The sequence below is a fragment of the Pyrus communis genome, chromosome 17 (assembly GCF_963583255.1).
Source record: "Pyrus communis chromosome 17, drPyrComm1.1, whole genome shotgun sequence".
NCBI lineage: Eukaryota > Viridiplantae > Streptophyta > Magnoliopsida > Rosales > Rosaceae > Pyrus > Pyrus communis.
In genome coordinates this window covers 14,170,548-14,181,150 of record NC_084819.1, presented here as the reverse complement: position 1 = coordinate 14,181,150, position 10,603 = coordinate 14,170,548, and the positions used below count along the sequence as shown (strand labels likewise).

Below are 10,603 nucleotides of genomic sequence, written 5' to 3'. Positions count from 1 at the left end.
CTACGCATGCAGGACGTTTTTGGTGATAATTCAACTTTCCAGAGGAGTTTTGATGCAAGGCCAATTGGAGAAGGAAGCTAAGAGGCGGAAGATCATTGTATCCAAATTTCATAATTTTCCATGGAGCCAAACGTTCCAGTTTTCAAAGTTAATCCCGCAGAAGTAGTTTTCCAGTCAGAACTGCGTAGCTGTAGGAGAATAAAGATTTGAAGGCTTTTCCAATTCTTCCTAGTGGTGTGCGATATATTCCTAGAAAGATCAGAGATAAAGCTACGTTTCCAGAAGATAAATCAACCCTAAAACTGGCGTACAAGACAAATGACGTGTTTCCCAAGTCAAGAAGGATTTTTTCCTAGTTTGTGTCATTAATTATTTAGGAGTTTGTTTTCTTTGAGGGTAGTTTTTATCAAACTTTTGAGGGTTTTACTAGAATAAGTAGAGGGCCTGAGGCTATAAAAAGGGAGGATGTGAATACAGAGGATTCTTCGAAAGTGAAGGAGAAAAGCTTAGCTTGTTTTACCATTCTTTTCTGGGTTTTATCTTTTTCCATGACTTCTTTTGTGATTTTTATTATGACTATGTGTAACTAAACTACTTTTCTAAGGTTTATGATGAAGCCATGACATGATTATTTCCGAAGTATCTTGTTGATTATTATCTGATTACATGTCATGTTTAGTTCTTAATCTTTGTGCTTAATCTATTCTAGTTTCGAACGTTCTTGTGACAGGCCATCATTATGAACTCGTTTCTAGATAATTAGATAAATCTAAGAGGATGACCAATCAATTAGGTTTGGAACTAAGATTAAGAAGAGTAGACAAACTAGTGAGGATGACCAATATCAAACTAGTCCTACTTGGTTGACATAATTCTTCAGTGCTTAATGGGTTTTTATATGTTTAACTGTATGCCTAACTAATAGGATATAGTTGTCACATTTAGACACACGAGTTGATGCCTAACCACGGATTAATTCATATGAAAGAACAACCTTAAATATTGGCATGGTAATTGGATAGTAATCGGCTTGAAGAAAAGGGGATATGATTGTTATTGGTGGATTCATGACCTTAGGCTTTCATCACATTAATTTCTTTTAAACTTACATTCGTTGTGTGCTTTTGGTTATTCATATTCTTGGTTTAATTTTAAGTTGGAGTTTTAATTATTTTTTATAATCAATTAACCGATCATTTGTTTCTTAGTTAAGTTTCATGTAATCAACTGGTTGAATTGGTATTAAAAGCAATCCTTGTGGGATCGACCTCATATTTGCAAATATTTCTACAATTGATTCGTGCACTTGCGAGTTTAATTTGGTTTAAATTAATCTTTTATTTAGGTTAGTTTAAATACACATCAAGTTTTTGGCGCCGTTGCTGGGGAATTGCCCCTTAATCCCAACTCGGCTTGTTGATTACACTTTACTTAGTTGATTTTTTTTTTTATCTTATTTTATTTTTACCTTTGTTTTTGTTCTTTATCTTGTTTTTGTTTTCATACTATTAAAAATAAAAAATAAAAAAAATAAAAAACAAATTATATATATACAAAATTCGCTAGTTGTATTCCCGTAATTGAATAGTCAATTTGACTTTCTCCTTATCTGACTATTAGTATTCGATTACCATATTCTATTTGGGTATCTCCTTTTCTCTTTTCATTCTTCTATATCACCCTAAGTCTCACTAGTTTGTCCGAATCTTTTCATTCTCCTTCTTCCAGTTGGAGTCTTTTGTTTGTAATCCGTGAGTTATTAGGAATTAGATTTCCCTGGTTTACTTTCTCTTTGCGTTCACTTAAATCAATCGCTGTTTGTATTAATCCTCACCAGGTTCTCTAGCGCATTCGCAAGCATATTACTGAAATCATTCTTTGATTCCTTGTAGGTGAATGATCGATACTCGTTCCTCAGAAAGTCAGCTTGTGGACTTTGAACCAGAAATTGAACAAAAGCTCAGGCAAATTAGCAAGGAACAAAGAGAACAAAGAGACGAGAAGGCAAAGGAGAAGAGCGAACAGGAAGAGATGGCTGAGAACGACAATAACGGTGGTGCACCTCGAAACATTCAAGATTTCTCTATGCTGCGATTTTCTTCTCGACAATCATGCACAGTTTATCCTGAACTTGATGCTACTTCTTCTTATGAGATCAAAGATTATGTTACTAACATGTTGCCCAAGTTTTTTGGAGATGAGAATCAAGATGCTAGTGAACATGTTGATAACTTTCTGGATAATTGTGGGACACAGAATATTAAGGGCGTCTCTGATGAGTTCATTCGCCTAAAGCTTTTCCCTTTTTCTCTCACGGGTGATGCTAGAACCTGGTTCAAGACTCTGCCAGCAAGATCCATTACCTCTTGGACTCAACTTTCTACTAAGTTCATTCAAAAGTTTTACACTCAATCTAGAACTCAGAGGTTGAGGGATCACATATTTCACTTTAGGCAGAACAAGGGAGAACCACTTTTTCAAGCATGGCAGAGATTTAACGCTTTGATAATTAGTCGTCCACACCATCAGTTCTTACGATGGTAACTAAGTTTATACTTCTACCAACACTTGAGTGATGAATGTCGACATGGATTGGATGCTGCAGCTGATGGAAATATATTGGGTAAAGAACCAGAGCAAGCTACTACTATCAATGAGAATGTTGTTGCAAATTCATCTCAATGGGATAGTAGAGTGTTAACTCGGAATTCTGCATATGAAGTAAGTTCATCTAATGAGGTGGCTGCATTATCAGGGAAATTAGATGTTGTGGTGAATATGTTTTCAAAGAATGTAGAACCGTGTGGGATTTGTGCTGATCATACCCATCTTACTCATCTTTGTCCTCAAAGTGGTACTTGTCCAGAAGTTGAAGCGGCTAATCAAGTCAACTCGTTTAACCGTCAAAGAAACGACCCTTTCTCAAATACTTGTAATACAGGGTGGAGAGATCATCCTAATTTAGCTTGGAATAATAGTCTTCACCAAGGATCCAAGCCATGGCAATAAGGAGCATCACCTATAGAAACCAAGAAACCGTCTTGGGAAAAAGCTTTCACTCAGATGGTTCAAGCTAATAAGCAATATCAACAAACCACTTCTTAAGTTTTGAAAGCTCTCCAGCAAGCGTTCCAACAAGGGCAACAAGTAAATAGTCAAGCCATCAACAAATTGGAAGCACAAGTTAGTCAAATTGCTGCTGCAATGAGTGAAAGAGAACTGGGGCGTTTTCCAAGTCAACCCGAGGCTAATCCACAAGGCAAAGAGCAAGTTAATGCCATTAGAACATTAAGGAGTGGTAAACCTTATGATAGAAGAGAAGAAATTGCTCCAAAGGACCAAGAAAAGAATGACAACGAAGCAGCTTCACTACCTTCTTCGCCACTCGCTATTCCTGCTCCTGCTCCAAAGTTGAAGAATTATCATTATCCTATGCCTTTCCCGTGAAGATTTCAGAGGCAGAGAAAGGACATGCATATGTTAGATATATTGGAGCAATTTAAAAAGGTTCAATTCAACATTCCATTACTTGATGCTATATCTCAAATTCCATCGTACGCAAAGTTTTTGAAGGTCTCTGCACAAACAAGAGGAAATTTACAGACCATGAGAAGATTGAGCTTACAAATTGTTGCAGCGATGTTTTGATCACGAAGATGCCTCCAAAATTACAAGATCCAGGGAGTTTCACCATCCCATGTGTTATTGGTGATTTTAAATTTAACAAAGCTTTCTTAGACCTTGGTTCCAGTGTTAATCTCATGCCATTTTCTATTTATGCGCAGCTAGGTATTGGAGAGCTACGAAGAACATCCATCTCTTTGCAATTAGCTGATCAATCAGTAACTTCTCCCAAAGGCCTAGTTGAGGACGTTTTGATCAAAGTAGACCAATTCATCTTGCCAGCAGATTTCCTTGTGCTTGACATGAAGGAAGACCTAAACATTCCTATTTTACATGGTCGTCCTTTCCTTGCAACCGCTGGAGCTTTAATTGATGTCAAAGAAGGCACACTCAAGCTGCAAGTTCAAGGAGAATCCATAGAATTCAAGATGTTTGAAGCACTTAAGTTACCAGCCGACGTAGAAGAGTGCAACAGCATCGAGCTTATCGCTCCCATGTCAATGCCAACTTCTTGGAGAACGTCTCTACAGATTTGTTGAAGACATGCATTGAGTATCCAGATTTAAATATGGAATGAGCGGTAGCCATAGACAAAATTGCAGCCCTAAACTCGTCCTTCAGTCATGCAACAAAATGGCAGCAAGCATGGGAGTCTCTAGGACCAGCGTTACCTCGTATATTGCCTTCCATTAAGCAAGCTCCTGTATTGGAACTCAAGTTGCTACCTGAGCACTTAAAATATGCTTTTCTTGGCGAATCTAAGACGCTTTCGGTGATAATTGCAGCAGACCTAAGTAATTACGAAGAAGAGCAGCAGTTACATGTGTTAAAAGAGTATAAAACAGTTTTGGGATAGACTATTGTGGATATCAAAGGCATAAGCCCAACCGTGTGTATGCACCGAATATTTTTGGAGGAGAATTCCAAGCCAACCAAAGAAGCATAGCGAAGATTAAATCCCAACATGAAGGAGGTTGTGCGTAAAGAAATTTTGAAGCTCTTAGATGTTGTTGTGATCTACCTGATTTCGGATAGCAAGCGGGTTAGTCCGATTCAAGTAGTTCCAAAGAAAACTGGAATCACTGTGGTCAAGAACAAAGACAATGAATTGGTGAAAACAAGGCAGACAATTGGGTGGAGAGTGTGCGCTGACTATAGCAAATTGAACTCTTTCACTCGCAAGGATCATTTTCCTTCACCTTTTATTGATCAAATGCTTGAAAGGTTAGCAGGTCACTCATATTACTATTTTCTTGATGGTTACTCAGGTTATAATCAAATTGCAATTGCTCTGGAGGACCAAGAGAAGACAACTTTCACATGCTCCTATGGAACCTTTGCATATAGATGCATGCCATTTGGTTTATGCAGTGCTCCAGCCACATTCCAACAGTGCATGATAAGTATTTTTTCTGATATGGTTGAAAGAATTAGTGAAGTCTTTATGGATGATTTCTTTGTTTATGGTTCTTCTTTTGATCATTGTTTGGCAAATTTGAAACTGGTGTTGGAAAGATGTAAGGAAACTAACCTTGTTTTGAACTAGGAGAAATGTCAATTTATGGTTAAACAGGGAATTGTGTTAGGTCACTTAATATCAAGCAAGGGAATTGAAGTTGACAAGGCAAAGATCGATTTGATAGCTAAATTGCCGCCTCCTCCATCTGTGAAGAGAGTGAGGTCCTTCCTTGGACATGGCGGAGCGACGCTTCATCAAAGACTTTTCCAAGATTAGTCATCCGTTGTGCAATCTTCTTGCCAAAGATACTCCATTTGATTTTAATATTGATTGTTTACATGCTTTTAATTCTTTGAAACAACTTCTCACTTCTGCACCTATTATCACATCTCCGAATTGGAGCTTGCCTTTTGAACTAATGTGTGATGCTAGTGATTATGCAGTGGGTGTTGTTTTAGGACAAAGAAAAGAGAAGCTTCCTTATGTCATCTACTACACAAGTCAAACTTTGAATGATGCACAATTGAATTACACCACCACAAAGAAAGAGATGCTCACTGTAGTCTTTGCTTTGGAGAAGTTTCGATCGTATCTCATTGGCTCAAAAGTGATTGTATACACTGATCATGGAGCACTCAAGTACCTATTGGCGAAAAAAGATGCAAAACCTCGACTTATTCGGTGGGTACTGCTCCTGTAAGAATTTGATTTGGACATGCGAGACAAGAAAGGAGCTGAGAATGTAGTCGCGGATCACTAATCCCGCCTTCCACATGTTCAAGATGAAGAAGATGATGTTTTGCCCTTAAACGAAAGTTTTCCAGATGAACAGCTTTTTGCCATTAATGACTTTGTCCCTTGGTATGCAGACATTGCTAATTACCTTGTTCGTGGGGTCCTACCCCCTGATGTGAGCACTCAACAAAGAAAGAAGTTTGTCTCTACAGTGAAGTTCTATTTTTGGGACGAGCCATATCTCTATAAATACTGCTTAGATCAAGTGATAAGATGATGTGTGCCCGTTACTGAACAAGAAGGCATTCTAAAATTTTGCCATAGTTATACATCTGGAGGACACTTTGGGCTGAGTAAGACAACTGCCAAGGTTCTACAAAGTGGATTTTTCTGGCCTTCACTCTTCAAGGATGCATATTTGTTTTGCTCTACTTGTGATCGGTGCCAACAGTCAGGCAACATATCGAAGAGAAACGAGATGCCATGACGGTTGTTCCATCGACATCTGTCAAGACCATGGCACCGTCTAGGCGAAAGGAGATTCTGGAGCCGAGGCCGTTGACTGGTCTATCTCTGTTGGTTGTCCAAACAACAGTTCTGTCTCTAGATTTTGTAAATATAAAACTTCATTTTAATCCTTAGCAAAGATGATTATTAGATTAAAACCATGAGTAAGATCGAAATCTAATTTTAGTCCCTTGATACATTAATAATCTCATTTATTAATTATATTTTGATTTTTTGAAACATTTCTCTTTCTCTTCCTAATTTTATTTCATTATAATTTTCATTTTCAATTCATTTATTGTAATATATTTTGTTGTAAATATTTAGATAACCCAATTTTTGTTATACAATATATTTCGATGTACTTTGTCTTCTTCATTTAGGCACATTAAATTCATTATAATACATTTTAGTGCATAGATTTAGGTACACACATTTCGCTACATACATTTCGATACAAACATTTAGGTGCATAAATTCAATATAATACATTTCGGTGCATACATTTCAGTACACACATTTAGGTATATTAATTTAATATAATACATTTCGGTGCGTATATTTCGGTACATACATTTCGGTATTAACATTTAAATACATTAGTTCAATATAATACATTTCTGTACACACATTTCGCTACTAACATTTAGGTACATTAATTGGGATAAGGAACCTCTTCGAATCCTCTTTGTGGGGATCCGAGGAATCAATCAATCGTGTTCGTTTATTGTACATTGTGTGGTCAGTTTTCGTTAGGTACTATATATATTCAATTTAAAATTTAAAATGATTTATAACCGCATGATGTACAATGAACGAACAAGATTGATTGATCTTCCGGATCCCCACAAAGAGGATCCGGAGAGGATCCTATTCCCATTAATTGAGTCTTTCAAGTTTGAAGAATGTTAAATAAAATTAATAAATTAAAAAACTCTTTTTTGGTAAAAAAAAAAAAAAAAATTAAAATTTGTATATTAATACATTTAAATATTTAATGGGAGACATTAAATAAAATGCACATTAATTATTTTGAATTAAGGACACATCAAGGGATTATAATTAATATGTAGTATAACACCATGTTTATTTTAAATTTCAATCTTCTTGAAGAATTAAAGTTAAAAAACCCCTTTCGCAAACCATATCGAAAACCAGTAAGCATTTGTCCCTACACCATAGAAACCACAAGTGAAAGATTCATATGGGGAAGTTAGGAAGTCAGAATCGTGTTTGGCGGAGAGCGAAGAGCCTCTCAAAATACTGTTTTGGGTTTTCGGAGTTGCAGAAGAAGAGTGGGAGAATAAAGTGATGAATGCAAAGGTAAGAAAAGAGAGAAGGTTTGGAGATGCAACAAGTTGGTGCTTCATTTTTCTCAAGTTTGGTGAATAAGAAAGAGATAACATGGGCATCCATTCCATTCAATATACCTACGACCTCGTGACCAAGCTTGTACTATTCACCGGAGCAAGGACATAAGTCATAGTCTTGAGTCCAACTTAGATGCCCCGAGTCATGGATGCACATCAGAAGTCGTGACAAGCAATAAGCACCTGAAAGACCCATATATATTACGCTCATCTTGCGGTTACTGTGGTTAAGATCGATATATAATTTCAATGTCCTTGTCCTCCTAAAGAAATTAAAAGATTCTTAAGGTCTCGTTTGATAAAGAGCGATAAATTTGAATATGACTATTCATTATATTGAAAGCATTTAAAAGAATAATTGTTGTGTGAAAGGGTTGACCTTGACTTTTACTGCCCAAACAGTATGGTGAAGAGGGCATCTCAATTTTCCACCGGGACCTAACTCTGTCCCCGCAAATGGTCGTTTATTTGGACTTCCATAGTCTAATGGTCTAACCTAGGAGAGATTTTTCAATGTGCCCGGAACACAGGGTGGTATACAATGTGTCTCTATACAAGTGGTGAGATTCTTCGTTAAAAAATTAATAACATAAAAAATAAAATTTCTCATCCCTTAAATAATTACACATGGTGAACTACTTATATGTTATGGGCACAAGGAAAATTTTCTCCTAACGTAGCAACCTCAACAATGAAAGTCTAACCACTCACAACAACTCATAAAAGTCAACAAAAATATGATGGTGAGACTTACACACAGCTGACACTACTAGAAATTATAATTTTGCTGACAAAGCAAAATTTTATTGGCACAAGAGCCCCTTTTCGACGAAAATTTTAATTTGTCAACTGAATACTCACGCCAGAACCAATTTACAACGTAAATCTTAGCCAAGAAAATTCAAATGTTAGCCAACAATCATTTTGTAGGCGTAAATGCGATGTCCTAATGAATTTAGTTATGACCGGTAAATTATGGCCGGAACTTTTCCAGTTGTCTTGAAATATTAGCCAACTATGTGAGGCAACAAGTTATTTCATTGGAAAACTAATAAGAGAGGCAGCAAGTTATTTCATTGGCCAAGTGATAATTACTCTACGTGATATGAACAAACTTATCAAATTCCCAAAGGCAAACCTAACCTCTTTTGTTGGTTCCCATTCCCCAATTGCTCATGATCTCCCTCCCATATTCTTCACTCTCAGCGCGCCCTCCCATTAACTTTTGTCATTAAGAATTCATATTTATCTTGTAACAACTTGGCGAGATCTTTCCTGCTCAGAAACAATCTTGACATTCCTAAATCCCTAAGTTTATATATTAGGGTTCTTGCACTCTTAACTGACTCTCATCCACATCTCGACCTCTATCATCTCTCTCACTCTGACGATCATCTCCATTCTTTCTCTCACTCTATCCTCTCTTTAGCTATCTCATATGTCCCCTTGCACGCATCAGAATCCCCAAAAATTGGACCAACTGTTTCATACTCTCTCATCTGGTATGTATTTTTAACTAAGTTGAATCATTCATTTATTTCACATATTGGTTTTCAAATTTTACATGAATTCTTATGCAGGTGTGGAAGCTAATATCATTGTATGCGTTTTTACCTAGTGACAACGCATGACTTAATCCAAAATATAATATAAAACTTGTACTATTCATCGGGACAAGGACAGAAGTCATAGTTTGAGTGCAATAAGCACCTGAAAGATTCGTAAGACTTCGTTTCATTAGAGTGATTAGTTTGAATAAGATTGTTCAGTATATATATTTTTTTTAACAAATGATATAATTTATACTAATAGGATGAGACAGTGAGATAAGACTCATAATGGGCTAGCAATAATGCGGTTCAAATTCGTTTTGGTGAGAATCGAACCTAAAACCTCTTACTTACAAGTGAAAAAGAATAGTATTCACTATATTGCAAGCATTTGAAATTGAAAGGGTAATTATTATGTTAGAGGGTTGACCTTGAATTTTATTGCCCAAAGACTTTCCCTCAATTTTCCACAAGGACCTAACTATGTACCACAAATGGTGGTTTAGGTTGATTTCCATAGTCTAAGACCTAACTCTATCCCCACAAATGCTAGTTTAGGTGGGAATTGGATCCGCTCCGGACCTTAGTGTCCGAAGCTTAAGGATCAACTTATCTGAGTCGCACAAATTGAATCCAACGGTCTCCATTTACTCATTTAGCTGGTCCACCACACACAAACCAACAGCCCTGATTTATTTTAAACACCAATCAGCAGCCCAGATGAATTGATCCTTAGGCTTCAGACACTAAGGTATGGAGCGAATCCAATTCCATTTAGGTGGATTTCCATAGTCTAACGTGTTAGACCAAGTCAAACTGATCAAATCCAACTCTAGTTCAAACTCTTCAGTTGGAATTCTAAAGTTCAGTCGTTATCCAAGGACAAGTCTGTGAGGTCAGGGTTTCTTTTGAATGTTTCTTAGATAAGTCTGATAGCTTATTATTTGAAATTCAAACTGTGCATGTAAATAGGGCTCTTCAAAACCCTTTCGTAATCTGTACATTGATATAAATACAAGCAACCCATATATGGGTATGCAAATTCAACTAAAAACCTTAGTGTTCTAAGTTTTACATGGTATCAGAGCCTTTTTGTCTAACGACCAGAAAAAGATCCAATTTTTTTTGCCCATCACCTTCCAAATGGAAGTCCAACTACTCACAATTCATTAAAGTCAACAAAAATACGATGGTGAGACTTACCTGCGCCTGACACGTTATTCTAGTAGTATTCTAAGCAAATAGAACACACAGGGGTAAACGAATATGCACATTTTCATCATTCTTTAAACGACAAAAATGAAACAAATACATGTTACCTAATGAACTAAGCAAGTTCCACAAACTTCCCACATCCT

At 36.6% G+C, this 10,603-nt stretch overlaps 2 protein-coding genes and 1 non-coding gene across 3 annotated transcripts; 1 reads left to right on the top strand and 2 right to left on the bottom strand.

The window, feature by feature from the left end:
* Nucleotides 1-2,424: 2,424 nt before the first annotated feature.
* LOC137724023 (small nucleolar RNA R71) lies at nucleotides 2,425-2,531 on the bottom strand. The gene has a single exon (XR_011067146.1). It is a non-coding gene; the product is annotated as a small nucleolar RNA R71 (small nucleolar RNA).
* A 1,125-nt stretch (nucleotides 2,532-3,656) lies between these two features.
* On the top strand, nucleotides 3,657-4,163 carry LOC137722046 (uncharacterized). The gene has a single exon (XM_068461045.1). It carries the CDS (start codon nucleotides 3,657-3,659, stop codon nucleotides 4,161-4,163), a length of 507 nt encoding a protein of 168 aa, XP_068317146.1.
* Nucleotides 4,164-5,859: 1,696 nt separating this feature from the next.
* On the bottom strand, nucleotides 5,860-7,695 carry LOC137722045 (putative receptor protein kinase ZmPK1). The gene is made up of 2 exons (XM_068461044.1): nucleotides 7,469-7,695; nucleotides 5,860-6,442 (listed from the first exon to the last, which is right to left on the bottom strand). The coding sequence occupies exons 1-2, from the start codon at nucleotides 7,693-7,695 to the stop codon at nucleotides 6,247-6,249; spliced, it is 423 nt and encodes a 140-aa protein (XP_068317145.1). The 3' UTR covers nucleotides 5,860-6,246.
* Nucleotides 7,696-10,603: the final 2,908 nt, after the last annotated feature.

Bases quoted from the DNA above. Each gene is read 5' to 3' on its own strand.
- LOC137722046 (XM_068461045.1), top strand. From the start codon at position 3,657: ATGCCTCCAAAATTACAAGATCCAGGGAGTTTCACCATCCCATGTGTT.
- LOC137722045 (XM_068461044.1), bottom strand. From the start codon at position 7,695: ATGAAGCACCAACTTGTTGCATCTCCAAACCTTCTCTCTTTTCTTACC. The intron at 6,443-7,468 runs GTTTGCGAAAGG...ATTAAAATGAAG, and splicing joins GCTTACTGGTTTTCGATATG to TTTTATATTTACAAAATCTA.